We start from the raw sequence: 18,724 nt of genomic DNA on the forward strand, positions 1-18,724 counted from the left end.
TAAGTACTTGCAGCTGTTTGCAATTTGCATTTTTTATTTCGCAGCGCCAACCCGACGACTCTGCGTTGAGAGCGAATGTGTTGGGATTTCGCTGAGATGTTGTGCAAAGTGTTGTCTGAAAGCGTTGAGAATCTGCGATAAAAGTTATGAATTCAACATGAAACTTTTGTAAACACGACGGGCTGCGGTGCAAATGAGTATTCTGCGTAAGTGTGCAGGGGCACAGTTTCCAAGGTTGCCAACGGAGTTTTTGAAATGCTAGATCCGTTTCAGTGGGGAAGTTTCACTCGTTTTCAAAATTACTTGCAATTGAAAAAAAACAAGTTTAATAAGAAAGCGTTGCTTTAGAAATGCCTTCAGAGTTGAATTATTGCTTTTATGAACCACTTGCAAATTTCAAAAAAACTGAAACATGTGGCAAGCCTGTTGGCTTTCTTTGCCGCTAACTGTACTTAAGTACACCTACAAATACGCAAGCGGTGCGGCAATTAAATATTGTATGTAATTAAACTTTGCTCAAATATTATTTGGATTTTAAAACTTTGTTGATTGCGGCAATTTCCCCTGTGCTAAGCCGCATTACACGTAAGCTAATTTGAATAGCAGCTAAGTTAGATTAAAACATCAAAAGTTAGGCAATTGGAACACGCACATTTACTTTTCGAAACCCACGTGTGCTTCATCATAAGCGAACTCTGAAGTTTACAACTTAAAAGAAGTATTCAATTATTATAATTACAAGTATCCAGAACAAAGTGAATTATTATATAAGGTTTGTTCGGAAAATAATAGGACTGAGTCGATTTAAAAAAAAAGAACGAGAATCTTACAATTCCTTAAAAACTTCCAAATTGGGATTCTACTGCGTCGATGCAGCGCTGCCAGCGCGATTTCCAAACATTCAAGGCGTCACGGTAGGCATTCTCCGGAATAGCCGTGAGAGCCGAGGTGCATGCTGCTTGGATCCTCTCAGTCATCTCAAAATGCTTGCTTTTCATCGGCTTTTTCAGGCAAGGGAACAAACAAAGTGCGGGGGCCACATCTGGGCTGTAGGGCGGTTGCGGAAGCGTTGGGATGCCGGCCTTGGTTAGGTAACTGTTCAAAAGAAAGCAGTGTGAGCCGGGGCGTTGTCGTGGTGCAACTTCCAATCGGCTGCAATGTCTTTTCGGACCCGATTGACCTTTCGTTTGAGTCTCTTGAAGACTTCCACGTAAAACTCGGCGTAGACGGTTTGTCCAGCAGGAGCAATTTCATGGTGGACGATGCCTTTGATGTCAAAAAAGGCAATGAGCATCGTACCTGTGATTACGTTATTCAAAACTTGGTTGTCACTTTCACACAAGTTCAAATTTTCTTGGCACACTTCCACTCGCCGCAGTTCATACAGAATTTAATCGGGTACCTCTGCTCTAACAAACGCAGCATTTTCGCTTGCACCACTCATAGAAACACATTCGCGCATAAATGTTTGTTCTGACTTTCCAGGTGCTCGGAGACAAATAACTAGCCGCTAGTTCGTTAGCTAGGAACGCCCTCTACCGAATCCAGTCGGTGCGCGCTCCAAATTACAATCGCGGTGAAAGAAAATCAGTCATATTACTTTGCGGACAAACCTTGTCGAACATGTACAAAATCCAATCAAAAAATTCAAAGAGAGTCTTTTAAATTGGAATATCTTAAGAGTTGAAACTTGTTTTAAGGCGTAACTGAAACTTCCTGCATATACTATAAAAATCAACTTCAGAAATAACGACCGCCCACAAATATTTCTAATTTTCATCAAATCCGAAATGCACGGCATCTAGTCAGCATTCCCAACTGTTGAATGTTTCGCATGAAAAGTCCTAGATAAAACTGAAGGTTTGCCTCTATTGGGGGTCTCTACTTATATTGAGATGCAATTTTTTTTATTTGGCAACGCTGTAGAAGTGAAACGAAATATAGTTCTAGACTATGAGTTAGTAAAGTCTGAAATTTTTGTACGAAACGCAGCTTTTTCTTATAATTTTCCTTAAGCATCACTCGTATAAATGGCATAGAGCCTTAAAAGGGAGCAGAAATGAAAAGGAGGAGGAAAGACAGTTTAAGGTGCATTTTCCTTATCTCTTATAGCTCTTTCGTTAGTCTTTCAGTTTTTGTACACTTTTATTATAAAGGAAAATAAACGAGATTTCAGAGGCCACAGCTGTGGCAACACCAAATGTGCGGCGACAATTGCCACTCATACTTTCACACTGTACTTCTTGTAATTGTTCTTTTTACTTACCGCCCAGTTACTTGAACGCTGAAGTTAAACGTCATAGCCATCATAGCCACCATTATGTCGGCCATAGCCAGCGACACCACGAAGTAATTCGTTATAATTCTGCAAAGACAAGACAAGGAAAAAGTAATCAATCCATAAAGCGCATTTAGTAAACACATAAATATATAATGTATTATGAACTGATATCAAGTTCATAGTATTTGCCTGAGGACCGTTCGAGATTCACAGTAAGTTGCTCTTTAGTATAAAGTATAAAGTTGTATAAAATGTGGAAGAGGGAAAATTATGAAAGAATTCCGAAGAATATAGCTTGAGGCGTAAAGCCTGTACTCTCAAGTGCGTTGTTAATGAGCTCATAACCGCTAATACTGCCGTCCCACAGTTCGCTATCTACACAAGAGAGAGTAGTTCATGCAGCGTGGCTTGCGACGCGCAGCAGCTTCATTAAGCAATTTAACTACCCGTGCATGCCGCTCGACCGAAACCTTATTCCCTACAATATACTTATTCTAGGAATCCAGGCAACATTGCCTAGTTCCGTGTAGCCACAGCCGACAATGTTAAAAGTCATGTGATGCTGAGCTCTCGAAATTTATATTTTATGCTAAATTGTATCTCAAATATCTTAAGTATAATGTGTTGCGTGAGTCAAGTGAATTTTAATAAAAGTGTTTAATTGCCAAAGCTTCTCATGAAAAATGTTTCATTAAAAGTGCGGAATTATTAAATTGCGTAAGAGACAAGATTTCATCTAGAAAATCTTTCTAAAATTTCCATAAACTTGTTCCCGCCTGCCAAGTCTCTTTGATCACAAACCACGGCCGATCTGCAGATAGTGTGTTGTTGTTGGTGTTTGTTGGCATTTTCTGGGCATGGCAAATGAAATATTAATATTTATTTATTTTTTCGCCACTGATTAACTTTTAGCAAATTTTTTATAAGTATACAGATGCGCACACACATCGGACGACATGACGGCAGTTGCCTTGAATGTTTCACCAGATTTGACAAACGATTTGCTGCTGGCACTCGACGTTTCGTGAGTTCGGCAAAAAGTGAATTTTAAGATTTTCGATTGGTTATTTTTAGCTGTTAGAATCGTGTGGTAGAATGTGTGCAGATTGTAATAATTATTATTGTATATCTATATTTGTTATAATAGCAGTTATGCCATGTCACTGGAGTGGGAATTGTGGTCTCTAAGATGCATATTATGGGTTTCCCACCCACAGCTATTGACAACACAAAATGAAATTGGTTCAAAGATATGAAGAAAATTAATACTGCTTTGCATAAATCTGAGGCAAATTTTTGTTAGCTGCTTAATTAACTTTGAGCAACTATTTAGGTGTACAGTTAATATGCGAATGTGTGTGTAAATGTATTTTGACATGAGAATCTGCACAGCTGAACAGTATTGCGGAGGAATTATGCGAGTTGCTGAATGTGTTTCGCTGAAGATATAACAAGGATGCTCCTTTGAAATCAAGTTTCATTGTTCTGAGTTCATTTTGAGAACCAAAATCCTGAAAGTTTCACCACCAATACGGAAGCCCCATTGGGTTCGGTGCCACTGCAGCAAATAGGCGAAAATTCAGAGTTTTAGTTGAGATAAGACTGTCAGAGGCTTTCCGCTTTGGTGAAAAAATGTGCGGTGCACACTTGTCTTCCACATACTCGTGATCCCGATGATTTATGTAATTCATAAGAGCAGATATGTAGCAAAGATAAATGAACAAATGAGCAAAGCAAGCAAATGCGTTGCAAGAAAGTAATAAATGAATTGATGAAAGAGAACCGAAGCTGAGACATGAAACCTCCTTGAAGTCTCCTGTTCAAGGTCGTAAAAAACGACGCCGCTCCCCCAAAATAATCGGCTACATTAATTATCCTTTACGCCGCGTTCGGCATACCATAAACTGCTAGCTCATTTTATGCTTTCCTATTTTTTGTTTCTGCCTTCTGCCTTCTGGCTGCATGCATTGCCGGTGTTTACTTCAGCCGCTGAATCTTCTTTCCTAAATGGAATTGGCCTTTGAATTTGCCTGCGCTCGTTCTATCGCTTAAAGCCTGTGTGTGTTTCGGAGACAGCACGCACAAAATAAGCCCCCGAAGCGCCTGCCGCACCCGTGGCGAATCAGTCACTTAGCCATCGAAGCGCGCTTAAGGCGTTGCCTGCCTGCCGCTGCAGCTTTAATAAGCGAAATTGCTAGCGTTGCTGAGCGAAGTTGCAAAGTTTCATTCTGAGATGGCAAGAACCTTTAAGGTCTTTAGTATCAATATGTAAGTATGTAAGCCGGATTTCACTTTGTTAATTAACGCTAATGTGACGCGCTTGTCGACGAAATTCATTTCGGTCCGAAAAAAGGCAGCTGCATCTTTGAAATGCGATCTCAACTAATTACTCAATAAAGATTTTCAATAAATGGCGGCCTTGATGAATACTCACACAAGAAAATTTACAAATAAACATTTTGATTTCTATCTCCTGTCTGATTGCCATTAAAGGACGGATAAATGCATCATATCAGATCCAAGATTAACACATTAAGTGCATAAAAGGGCGACCAAGCGATATAAAAATTTGGCATTATTCGTTTTGCGATTTAACAATCGGCTGATGAACTTATGAAATTAACACTTATGATTGCCTGGAAATAGCTAACCAAAGCTAGCTATGGCGATTTTGTTAATTGCCCAGCTGACGAGCATTTCAGTTCTTATGAAGAAGTCAAAAATTGGATTGATACTAGGATCGACTCGAAAGATGAGGAGTTCTTTCGTCACGGAATACACATGCTGCCAGAAAGATGGTCAAAAGTAGTAGCTAGCGCCGGCCAATATTTTGAATAACAGTTTTGTAACCGTTTTTATACAATAAAGCCTTAAATTTACAAAAAAAAAAAACGGCGGAAGCAAAGTTGTAGACCTAATACTTAATGTATTTGTTGATGGAGAACTTCACGCAGGACCTGTTACTATTTCTGTCCCTCATGCTCTTATGTGATTTCATTTAATTTGGTCGAAGGCTTGCGTCTTTAGTTGGAAATGAACGAAATGGACAAATAAGACATTTACTTACCTTAATTTTCTAACTCGCATCACAGAAATAATGACAAGAAGGTTTCCGAAAATGGCCGCAATTATGATGAAGAGCATTAGCGACGCCTTGAACACCAAGTACACAACATCGAACCATTCGCTGCTATTCGTGACATCGTTGATGCCCTCAACACCATCGGCGCCAGCGTCGTCCAGCAGCGTGAAATTGCTCGGCGTCATGGTGGCGCCTGCTGAGCCCAGCAACGTGGAAGTGGCATTGGAGTCCAGTTGTGAGAGCATGCCGCTATCCAGCACGGCCTGTGCCTGGGGCGTCTGGTGCTTGGCAGCGGCGCTGAGTTGCGTTTGAGTCTGTGTCGAGGCAGCGGCTGCAACTGCAACGCTGGTGTGGAAGAGAGCGGTCGCGAAGGCCGTGCTCAGGTTGAAGCCGAGGCTGGCGGCGCGTGCACGCGGCAACGCTGTTGTTATGTTGTGGGCCTCAGCAGTTGTTGGTGTTGTTGCTATAGTTGCGCGCCGCTGACAGTGATGTCTTCGTGGGTGCATGGTGGCTGCACCAGTTGCCGCTGCTGCTGATGGTGTTGCTGGTGTTGTTGCCGCCGGGGCAGTGGATAATCGCGGCGGCGGTGGTGTTGTGGTTGCTGTGCGCGACACTGCGGTCCTTGTGGCAAGTTGCGTCACTACCGCACGCATTGTCGTTGCAGGTATTGTTGTTGTGGTTGTTCTTGTTGTCATTGCTGCCATTGCCGCCATCGTTGTTGGTAGCGCAGTCGTTGGCGTTGGGAAGTCGGCATAATTTGCCAATTTGCTCGTTGCAATTCGTGTTGTTCTTGTTGTTGTTGCTGTTGTGGCATTAGACACCACACGCTTTCTGTTGCACTGTTCAAGTTCACTGCACAAATTTCGTCTTTTTCGACGCGTTGCGAATGCGTTTTTAGTTCTTTGCACTGTTTGACTGATTGCGGTTTGGTTGGGTGTTGTTGTTGTTACAGTTAATGGAAGCATTGTTGGAGTATTGGTAGACATGTTGTTTCAACCTTTTCGCACAAATGTTTCGACTTATTTTTGCTTTCAGATATCTATTGCACTTTATTCACTTTCTATGAGCAGACCACATTCATTTCCTTCATTTAATTTAATTTTACTTAATTTTTATTAATTCGCCTTGCACTGAACTCGTTGCGGGCTTTTCCGTTTCAATTAATTTGCAATTTACTAGAATTCCACTTCAATATATTCTCTGAAATGGTATTATTTGTTTTTTTTTTTTTAATACAATAATTTGCTGTTATCACTTGGGCCGTTCGATTGCCGCCGACGAGCTGCCGCAGAAGAAATGTTCGCAGATGGAACGCGCGGTTCGCTTTCTACGCCCCGAACTGTACTGCAGGCAGCATGGTGGAAAGTGGTCTGTCGACCGTCCACCGTCGGCCGTCGGCCTGGTCGTTGTGTCACACGTCACCAGCGCTGCCAGTCGTGCCGACGCGCCCTCACCGCCATCGCAGTCCATCCGCCATCAACAACACCAACGCTAGAAATCTTTGGCTTCTTGTTGTCGTTTTTTGTTATTTATGTGATTTGTTCTTGTTCTTGTTGTAGTATAGTGTTGTTGATAAACTGTTGTTTGTAGTTGTCACCGTCACCTTCACCGCGAACGTGGCTAGGTTGCGGTTAGGCTAGGCGCTGGATGTGTTCGTCCCTGTTGTGTTATTGTTGTTGTTGCTAGTTGTTGTTTTCTTTCCTATGTTGTCACTTTGGCGGTGTATTTTTTTGTTTTTTTTTTGTATTTTTGGTTTGTTATTGTTGCTTTTAATGATCACTGTCTCTTGGCCACTACTTGATTGCTCTTAATATTTCAATTTTATTGTTGTGCTTTGTTTTTTGGTTTTGTTGTAGTCATTTTCGTGTTATATATGAATGAATGTGGCGTTTTTCTGAAATTGAAAATTTGTTGTGTCTTTTTCGCATTTGTTCGTGGCCTCTCCTCTTGCACTTGCCTAAGCGTTTTGTCTTTTCTCATTTTCTTTTTCAAATGTGAATAAATAAATAAATAAATATTCGTTCGTACATTAAGCATTTCCTAGTTTTTGGTTTTGTTACTTGAAAATTGTGCATATATCAATGTTGCATTTCTGCAAGTTTCTTCGTGCAGCAACAATCTGCACTTCTAAACTTTAAAATTTTTTTTGAAAAATTTTGTCTAACTGGAATTTTATGCGTTCCTTTATAACAGCGAAAGCGAAATCCGTAAATTCGCACTTATTGGACTTTCAGAGGGTGACATTTTCTTTGGAAGACTACGTACTCATCTTTAAAGGTAAGATATTTAGGTATCTGAATGGACAACCAAGAGATATAATTTATAAGACGCCATTCGGATACCCGAAATATCTAATATGAAGTCAATCAGATGAAATCAGTATGCTGTCCAGAAGAATATGTAGAAATACTGAAGAAAATATAAAAATAGAAGCGAATGGATACCCTCATTTCTAAGGCCGCTGCAGCAGACTAGGCGTCAGTCCGTCCGTGCTATAGAGGAGATGTAAAATGTCTTGTCACGCCTACGAAGTAATATCTTATCTGGTGGTTTCATCGGAGAGTCTTGAGATGACAGTAGGTTAGGTTTAGCGGATTTAAGATCCGTACTCCGGATTTCGATGCTTCGTACTACTATAAAAAAAACTATCATTTCGGTGAGAGTAACTCACCCAAAAATAATTTAACAGTTTCAAACATTATTAAAGGAAGCTTTGTTTTGAAATCTTTGTAACTAATATTAAGCCTAATAAATCAAAAGCACTCAAACAGTACCTAAAGGAGATCGCGCCTCGACAATAGCACGATTTTGAAAAGATCTCTATGCAGATATAATTGACTTTCAAAAGTATCACCAGCAGCACCCTGTTCGACTGTGCATTGATTTATTCTGGGCAGATGCGCAAATCATATTCATGCCCTGGCACTTGCCTGGCAGCTGACAGCACTTCGCCACACGAACGCGTCGATGCGTCAAACGAGGCTCCCGGCGTGGGACAGCGTATACGCGGTTAAAAGCGTTTGTCGGTTTGGGCACCGCCGACTGGCGGAGTGTCAGAATGCCATGTCGCGCTTTGCTATTTTCTTTTTTATAAACTCACACGTTTCTGTCGGAGCGTTTCCGAGCTATTTCTACACATACACACACATCCACATCATACATACAATCATTTACATTTGATAATATTTTGATATAACGGTTTTCCACGCTCTGATATTTGTTTATTTCTATGCGAGTCCATCAAATGTACACACAGCAGCACCCACATACACACATACATACATATATATATATATATATATATAATGCGCTGTGTGTGTTCTAGGCGTGTATGTATGAATGTACATGTGGTGTGTGTTCATGTCGCCACTTAAGTGACACTTCAATCATTTGCCATTTGCTCAAAAATAATATTGTTTCGTTGGCTCACTAATTAAAGGAAAAAGCGCCGCCGCCCGCAGCGCTGCACCAAGTTTCACATCATTTCTCTTGCATTCGTTTGATTTATGAATTTAAATGGATGAATTTTGCTTAAGCTCGATTATGAAAATGTTGACCTTAAGTGCCACAGTTCTGTCATCCAGCGGTGGACAGATTGAAGGTGTGTATGAGTGAGTGTGTGTGAGTGTTCACGTTCCTCCATCCCAACTTCACCATCCGCGCTGCTCGACTGCACGCGCGTTCTTCCCCGGTCAGCAAATATAACTTGGTAATTAAAGGACTCTGTCACCGTGAAATGATTCTCAAAGCCAAGTGGCCATCGAAATTGCCGCACGAACGCACACAACGACGAAAACAAAACCCAAATTCTCCTCTGCGGGGCCTCCGCGCTAATGAAATGGTATTACAGGTAAACACACGCACATTTGCACACTTATCCATAAACATATGGACGCATGCAAAAGCGGAATAAAGAAATTGGGAAACGTTTCGTTCATGCGCCAGTTGTTGGGCTTGGATAGTTCTCTGCGGTTGATGCTTTAAGTGTCCGTTATTTCGTCTTGTAATATTATTAGCGGTGGTTGTTGTTGCTGCTACTTTTGTCATTGCTACATGCCATTACATACATAGATATGTATATGTGTATGTCAGCACGCTTGTCCAATAATTGTAATACCTCCCTGCGACCACTGCTTTTTCCTTCTCTTTCACTTGGTTTTCCTCCTCTCATCGCCATTATCATCGGCATTGGCATCGTAATTAAGCATTTGGCCATTCGTAGCATAGCATAGCACATAGCACAGCAGAGCATAGCAGTCGCTAATATTATACTTGATTCTTGGCAGCCGTCCAAGGCGTTGGCGTACTAGATGAAAAAGAAGGGAAGAGAGAGAAAGAGAACCGTTCAGAAAATGCTATTAATAAATTATATTATTAATTATTTTATAAGTCACATAAATACAACCATGCAACTTTTTATAAAAACACTACGCTAATGGTTTGAATGTGTGAGTCTGTTGGACCAACTGCTGCTGGCCAATAAATGCGAAATCTAAAAGAAAACGAAAGAATGAAGCAAACGTTTACAGAGTGCCTGTTCAGCAACGAATTTTGATATTTGAATTTGGGTGAAATATCCAGAAGTAAAACATATACAAATCTATTGGCACAAATCTATTTGTTTACGTAAATGTTCCCACAGTGAACCCTCCACTATCGATGCTTAAGATTAGTTCGAAGTGCGAAGTGTTTCGGAACTCTGTTTGTTCCCTTTCCTCTTTGCTCAGTTTTGGTTTTCATTCGCCTGAAGCTAGACCCCAAAATTTGGCCACGATCCAGGGCGATTAATTTTGGCCTCATCAGTGTAAATTGCTTACTAATGACTGCAGTTTGGGTGTGATGTAAATTGAGTGTTCTTGCATTTAATTTTATGACAAAGTAAAAATTCGTTTAACGCAAAACCTTTCACACGTACATACGTACATTCATTTGTGGTATATTTTTGTCATTCTCGCTTTTATTCAAGTACACAAGCGCTTAAATATTTTATTTTTTTTGTAATTATTACAATTTATGAAAATTGTATGAGGAACGGCAACGCTGTAATACTTTTAGTTTGAAGTCTGAAAGTATCGGCATCATCATTTGAGGTATGAATAAAGTCAAGAGTTTAGAAACCAGGCTAGTCTGGTTCGTTGAATCCAGGATGTTATTGCACGTGAACAGGGTTCGCTTTACATCTCAGTATCCTCAAGCCTGGCTTATGACATGCTTTTTCTTCCATCTTTGAAAAAGGAAACTGAGTTCTCAATTTTGAAATGACAATATTTTTCGAAATGTTTTGAGTAGAGAGCAAAGGGTTTTGCTGAATATCGGCGCCCTAGTAGCTGAGCTTCTTCAGTAGGCGATTCCGTTCTAAATTTTACTGCAAAGCCAAAGAGAAGTGTCCATATTTGGCTTTTTTCTTCACATTTTCTGTGCAAACGTCATAAGTGGTTGAATCAAATCCAGATTCATAATAATAATTATTTTTATTGATACACACGCTCCTCGCTAAGAGAACTGTGTATCAATATCCGAGTTTGCTATTTCAAGTTTAAGATGAAAGACACATCTAAAATGCATTATCTCATGTGAATATAGAAACATACAAACGTGCATGTGTTTGCACAGCAGAATACATACAAACACAGAAAGCCGTGCGTATGTTTGGGTGTGCAAGTGTCAATATTGAGGTAAAAGTGGATAAACCGTCGAATTGCAATGCAAATAGCCTTGCGTGCGTTCAAGTGCAATGCCAGGCGAGCGGCAATTTGGCAGCTGCCAAGGAAGCGGCGTGATGCGCGTATGTACGTGAGGGTAGGGGCGCGCGGCGGCGCTGACGCAGCTACTCACCGTTGGCACTCGTTGTTGCCATTGTCAATGGCATTGCTCGAAATGTGTGCGAGTGTGTGTGTGCGTGTGAGAGTGGGATAATTTATCTTCCACAATTCTTATTTTAAATTGGCGCGTTTTGCTTGGCTTTTTGTTGTACTGTGTGAAAATGCGAATTTCAAAAATGCCACTTTGTGAAAGTGTTCAACGATGTTCCGCTTCTTCGCAGATGAAATATGCATTCTTTGTCAACATAAATATTATATATATTTCATATATTGCCCGAATGCGAGCTTACTCAAGGACACGCCCACCTGCTACTAATGGCAAACATGAACTTGTATGTATGGATGACAAGAAGATGTTGGAGTGTGTTGGTGCGTGCTTGGATGGGTTTTCGTTTTCTTCTGACGTTTTTGCAGAGCAACGCATATCTTTAACGTGAAATGCTTTGTATTCTTCTTGCAATTTTTATTACGCATGTTCTTATTGCCGTTTTTAGAAGAATTTCCATATGGGGCGAAGCGGAAGTATCACTCTACCTAAACACCGCGGGAAAACGGTCTATAATTTTCTCAAATATGTACTATTGCGAGTTACTTGTTTCATCTGGAGGTGCAGTAAATTACTTGATTATTCTCCCAACATCCTCTTGATCAAGACAACATTATGAGATCATTCTTTCGAGCATCTATAAATTTTCCATGACGTTAGAAGCTACTATGCAACTCTGAGAGTCATGCTTCTCAATACACTTAAGAGTATATCCCACAGGGATGAAGATGTTTCGAATAAAAACGCTTGTAAGCACAGCCGTGCCATTGATTAGCGAATTTCAGCTGCAAATGCGATCGGCTTCCTTTTGGTTGTTATGGCAAGTCATTTTCGAGCAGTTTGCCAATTTCGAGTGGCCTCATTACTTGTTAAAATTTTGCGCGCTGAAAATGTTTGCATTTCATTAAAATACACATTCACGCATGTGAATATGTATGTGTATGTATGTGTGTGTATGTTAATTGAGTGATGGATGGTTACTGTCCACACTTGCCTTAATATTTGCATACATAATGCATATTTGAAATTTATCGAGACTAAAAGATAAACATTATGCGAGCTTTTAACAAGTAATTTGCTTTAAAATCCAAATATTGCCAAATGAAAATAAACTATATACTCAGCTCTCTGTTTGACACAATATTCCATTTAATTGATTTGCTCGAAAAGTATTATGAAACACAAACATTTCTCGGCCATTGAAAACTCACAGATTTCTGATAAATTCTAGTTGCTTGTGATCGGGATTTATTCTGAAATATTTCAATGCCTTATGTTCTGCCTGCTGGCAGTCGAGTATTTGTTTGTTTTCTTGTATGCATGGCAAATATTCACTCTATGCTTGAGATATTCTGTACAAAGCATAGTTTTAGGCGCTGCCAGCATATTTATTTTAACAATTTTTTCTATTTCCTGCTCTATTGCATTTACAGTTGCATCAAAGAGGGAGCGAGCTGGCCGCCCAGAAGGCCGGAGTTGTCGATAGAATGGCCTCAAAGAGCACTTAGTCAAAGAGTCTTATCAGTGCATCTGTTTCCTATCTTTCGGCCGACAGCTTATCTTAAGAAGAATTGTATGCGCAAATTGCGGGTTTGAATTTACTGCGGTCTTAGATGAAATTAAGTATAAAGCTTTCTGACACAACTTTTTTGCGGTTGAATTGGCCTTTCATGTGTGACTCCCTTTCACTTGTATTACAGCACAGCTGGAAGTCATGCAACTCTTCTCAGTGTTAAAATGCCGATTTGGGCCATGGTGAAATGGGGAGTTGGGGGCGTATGTTAGTGCTGCCACAGTTTATCGGCCCAATTGTTTTAGTTAATTTAAAGCCTGCGTTGAATTGATTTCGATTCTTCTCAACTGGCTGCAGTGAACAATGGACGTTTCCACCTGTATTGTTGTTATTGTTGGTGCTGTGCGCTTTGCTTTGCTATTGCGTTGCATGCGTTGAATGCGCTTGTTGCTGTTGTTGTGTTTATTATCATTGTTTGCCTACATGCGAAATGTTAATTGAAATACAAACAATTATCCACATTGGCCTCTGCCCACACACACACGCAAATTTAATCCGCAACACATTGGACACACACACATACGCTCACCGAGTTGCGTTGTATGCATCTGCGTTTGTTCGTGAGCGAATACGGGCAATTTGTGGATAACAAGATTAACCCCGACCCCCAGCAGGCAACCATTCGTATATGCGACCGACGGTAGTGCTTGCGGTGATGTAGGGAAATACCTTCTTTGAGTGTTGCTTTCTTGGTTTGATTGCGAAGGATTCCAATTAAGTGCAATTAAATAGTCAATTAAGCTAATAGTACTACAAATTTTAATTGAATCGCAGTGACTTTAAAATAAAAAAATCCTCTAAATGTATTTTTATTTGCAAAAAAAAATATTATGGCCAACGACTTACCCTAAGATATTAGCATAAGAAAGACACAGCAGTAACACAGTAGTTTCTTTTCTAGTTTTCTACGTCTCTAATTTTTGTATAAGTTAAGCGATAAATATAAGCGCCATAATATTGAAAGTGTGCAACGAGGTTCCCATCACCCCTTTTTCCAAATCACAACCTACCTGTTGGTGTTTTCCTTTGATTAAACTCGCCTAACACATTGCATTTCAATGAATTCATGTTGCGTATACGCCCCGGCGACTTGAAAAGAAAATAGGAGAGTTGATTCCAACAGAGTAATGAGCGCAAAGTCAAGCTCTGCAGTTGTTTACCGGCTTCCACAATTGCAAACAATCCAACGGATTAACGGCACGTATGGAGCCGGTTTTGTTGATTTTTTTCGCGGGAAACTTTCGCTTGAAATGCAAATAGTGCGGAACCGAACCATGAAGTTTGCATGAGTTCGACATTTACTGCGTTTTTTGTGGTTAAATACGCAGAGCGAACTTTCTTGTGGCATCCAACGCTTGGCGCTCTTGCGTATGTCTGTATATGAATATGTGTGTGCATTACAGGAATATTTGTGCAGTAAAAAGGATGTTCTCACTTGCACAACGCGTAATGCGAATCTACAGGTTTGAGTTTTATGTCGGCGTCGTAAATTTCTTCTGCAGCAATTTTTTGCGCAGCCACATAAAAATGATTGATGCGCAAAATGATAGACAATTTGTTGCACCCCGCTATTTGACTTCGCAATTTGATGCGAATTTTCGAATTTTACCGTTTACATTTGTGCACACACGTACACGCAGATATTCGTTGGTTTTATTGCTATTGCTTCCAGTGAGTGCGTGGTGTGCAGGTAGCTCCATATACTGCAACAAGGCCAATTCGACTGCACGTGACTCGCCAACCAGTTGAAAAAACAACAACAGCTGATATGAGTTCGCATGCACATGTGTGTAAGTGTAAGCCAAAAAAAGAGTGGGGAGGGCTATATATGAATGCTTAGAAAGAAATAATCCGGAATGCTTCCAGTGTGTGATTTCTGGATTGCAAGAGTTGCAAGTTTCACAATAAATCAGCATGACAACTTTTTCTCTCCTTGCATTTAGTTTGGATATAATGGAACTTCTGTCTGACGGTGGGGTCCAGGTGAAACCAAATATTACTGTTTAGCGTATGAATGTGGCTTGGCTTCGGAGAGGTACCATGAGATAAACTTATTTTTATTTTGTTTGCCTTGGCATTTGTCTGTTTCTCAAATATGACTTAAGTAGTTTAGTAGTTGTTTCTCCTAGTTTATTCAGAAAGTACTCGGGCCCAATGACCTTGAGTCTTATGAGCTTTATACATGACTTTTCTTTGGTTTCGTGGAATTCATTTTCAAAATTGTATTTTAGTATAAACTTTAATTAAATTAATCTAGTAGTGCGAAGGCGGGGGATTCATTTAAATTTCGTGTTCCTTTTTTAAAATGACTAAATCTCCACTTTGTAGGCAAAAGTTACTCATCAATTCCATCACTTCAATAAATTATTTTTCTGTCTCATTGTCAACAGACATTCGCACAGTGCTTTTAATACTTTTCTATGAGTTTTTCTGCATTTACCTTGTGATGACATCAACCAGCAAAGAAACACAAAGCCGACCGCTGAGCAGTGAAATCTCGGTGCATATTAAATTTTATTGCCGCGCCCATAAAACGAGCACAATACAAATACGAGCATTGAAAGGGAAAGGGATGGTACAAAATTGTGCAAGATTGTTAATAAAAATTTAACACATAAAGTTGAGCCCAACTTGAACACTTAAATGAATATATCATCTTCTGGTACATACACACATACCTATACGAGTACAGATCAGTTATATATTACTGCAATAAGAGAAGGAAAATATTTATCAATTGCTGTACTTGGAAGCAGAATTTTAACTAATAAAACAAGGACACGAGTCGTGAATGAGGGATTACTCGCAGGGCGACAGATGGTACGAACGGCATCTTTATTGCTTTAACAAAGCTGTGGATTTATGAGTACTGAAAATGATAAAATGAAAGAACCAGCAATAGGCTTAAGAGAGATGTGTAGCAATAACAAATTTTGAAATTGAAATGCTAAAATGAGCTAAAAGCTGAAAACTTCGGGACATAGGGAGGAGGTAAGTGGGGTCTATGGAAGTACGAGAAAAAACCTAACAACGACATAATTATCAAGAAATTAATTTTATCTTGATGAATCTGGATGGTTTTATTTGAAAATTTATTTATTTGATTTATAGACTGGCAGAAATATACGCGATTGCGCCTTAGAATTTCGTATGTTTAAAAGTAGAGACTACTCCTACTCATTTCTTATCTGTCTGTTCTCTCAAAAACTTTAAATGTGAAATAAGATTTTTAAAATATTAAAACGGTATAAAAACCGAAATGATATTCTTGTACATATACCGATATAATATGTGTATGAGGTGTAGTTTCTATTATCAGTCAGCGACAGAATTGCCCAAATCAAGTAGTGACACGTTCGCTGCCACGCCTTCGCGGAACTAAAATGAAAGTGAAAGGCTGACACAAGCCGAAAAGCTCACATCATTCGATTGACAAAGACTTTGGCTGTCTGACTGCTGGAATGCCAAGCAATATTGTGTGCGCTTGTCAAGAGCCGATTCACAGCGAGTCACCCGTTAACACCTACTTAACTACTCTCTTCACTTCACTGTGCCTTCGCTGTGCAAACGTGGGTATAAAAATCAGTTGTCGCCCAGCCGCCCAGCAAAGTCTGTTGTAATTTGTAATATCAGCCATTATTTGTTCGCTCCTTCGCATTTCAGGCGCAACTATAAAATGTCACACACGCACACACACACACACACTCAATTTGAACACGTCTTCTACGAGGAAAAGCCTCTCCATCAGGGTGGTTCCTATATGGGCTCAGTCCCATAACTTACGGCTAATAAAGCCAGCTAAGCCCTGAGTTCTCATTATTGGCTTGTCTGCCTTTAAGATTTGTGAGAAAGGTGGGCAATGCATGGATTAGAATGAAAGAACCGCTATTGCGGCAAAACTTGGAGGAGGTAAAGAACTACTTGGGTTTCTAAGAAATGTATACCCGCGCACCGTACCACCCTAGTAAGCAAATATGAAAGCATATAAACATGTAGGCATGAGTGAATGCTAGAACCCACATCTGCTCATAAGCTTCTAGGAGCTCGCGCTTGAGCGCTTTAGTCATGTCGGCTGCTGGAATGGTCGGAGGGGGTGCTGGTATAAATGGAAATTGCTTAATAAGCATTTATTGTCTTCTCTGGCTATAACTTTATTTATTTAGTGTGCTTTTCCTGTATATTGTAGACATACATGGCAGCGTGTGTGTGCATGTGTGCTTTAGACAGCTCATTGTTCTCGCTGTGCGTGTGAAACTATGCGGTCTGGTTAACTGGATAACCCAATGAGGCCAAAGACTGCGACGCTTCAAGAAGGAAAGATTTTCCGAATATAAAATATGTGTGTATAATGTTGGTTGGAAAGCTCGCATGCTTAGGGGTACAACACGATGACGGCGGGTGTAAGGTTCTGAACCAAAAACTTTTATATAAACAATTTTTTCCCTTTGTTCCCTACTGGAATATTCAACTATAATCATAAAAAGCGGGTGCTAACTCAACTAGGATTTCATTTTCGGTTCGGATGTTCCTTCGTTTTTCTTATGAGTGGTACTTTCTAATTGATATTTTGCGAAACATTTTTAAGATTTCTTGTAAATACATGGGTACTAGATTTATGTGCTTACATATACATACATATATACATAAATGAGGTACAGTTAGTTACTGTGTGCCATAGAAACATTAACATTATTAGATTTTCCCGATTTTCTTGTCCTTAAAAAGCAATATTATGAGTTAGCCCTAACGATATACTTCACGTATCTTCTAAATTGTTTTCTTCTGTTCATTTCCTACAGGGCTGCTAAAATATTTATACTTATATATATATATATATATACATACATACAAAAATTCTGACAGCGGTTGTTGTTAGATAAGCTTTAATGGATCAACTATGCCACTGGTGACAAGTGAACTGGAATGCGGTGCACCGTTAAGGCTCTGCTCAGACATGAGAATTGAAGAATCAGCGGCAGAAGAAGGTTAATGTTTGTATCTTTAGTAGTCGTAGATTGTATCGCACTCAGAGGGATGTTTGCTTATATTAAGTTACTACTAAAATTTTGCTGAAAATTATTAGGTGGGTGCGCTGATCTAAAACTTTGCTTTGGGCTTTCCGTTAACCAGTTACTTTTGGTTGAGATAGTGTCTTAAGAAATACTATTTTTTATTATTATTTATATTTTTTTTTTCAAATATCAGATTCAGAAAACTTCAATGGCACTTCAAAATTTTATATCAAGTCTTTAAAGTGACCAGGCACGCCCACGCACAGGTTTACATTACCCTTCCAAATCAACGAAAAGTTCCATGTGTTGGTTTGACGCTTTGTCTTTCTTGGGAAATCAATAGATAAATCAAATAACAAGCGTTAATGTAATTGATTAAATCAATGCTGGGGCAACACTAAGAGAGCCACACCATGAAGGCAGACGGTACTTAAGCGAGATGGACACAAAGTAGCGAGAATTGACAGGACACAAGCAACTAAGCGAAGCAATAACAAACAACGATTCATTTCACAAATAGACAAACATACGCACATATGGTTACATACCTACGTAATCAATAGTCTACCCTAAATTAAAATCATCTTCAGTCGGATTAGGCGAAAAAACAGATTGTTCGAAACAACAACAAAAATTCAAGGGCTTTAGGAGGGATGTGGGGGCTCGTTGATTGGAAGTTTTTTGCGGGAAAATCGGAAATTCGTGTAAACTAATGACAAAGTTAATGAAGGAAGCGTTTACTTAACTCACGCTGTTATTGAACATGAGACGACTGCTAATATTGGTGTTGTGCCTAAACTCAATTCTTTAATATAATATTATGTATGTAATTTTTGTTATAATTAAGGGTTTTTTGGGCTAAGAAATATTCAAGTGTGTGAGTGTTTTTAAATCTAATAATTTCATTC

The 18,724-nt window shown here is 39.6% G+C and overlaps 1 protein-coding gene across 3 annotated transcripts in view; it reads right to left on the reverse strand.

Moving 5' to 3' along the window:
• The window catches only part of LOC126752400 (octopamine receptor beta-2R), a 138,888-nt gene that overhangs the window by 15,916 nt on the left and 104,248 nt on the right, over positions 1-18,724 (reverse strand). For 2 of the 3 annotated variants that reach the window (XM_050463168.1, XM_050463159.1), the window contains exons 2-3: positions 5,349-7,257; positions 2,267-2,365 (exon numbers count right to left, since the gene is read on the reverse strand). In XM_050463168.1, the coding sequence (XP_050319125.1) occupies positions 2,267-2,365; positions 5,349-6,349 (1,100 nt within the window). In that variant the 5' untranslated portion in view covers positions 6,350-7,257. The remainder of the gene's footprint in view (positions 1-2,266; positions 2,366-5,348; positions 7,258-18,724) is intronic. The other variant, XM_050463178.1, reaches the window with a different exon arrangement.

This window comes from Bactrocera neohumeralis, chromosome 2 (assembly GCF_024586455.1).
Source record: "Bactrocera neohumeralis isolate Rockhampton chromosome 2, APGP_CSIRO_Bneo_wtdbg2-racon-allhic-juicebox.fasta_v2, whole genome shotgun sequence".
Classification (NCBI taxonomy): Eukaryota; Metazoa; Arthropoda; class Insecta; order Diptera; family Tephritidae; genus Bactrocera; species Bactrocera neohumeralis.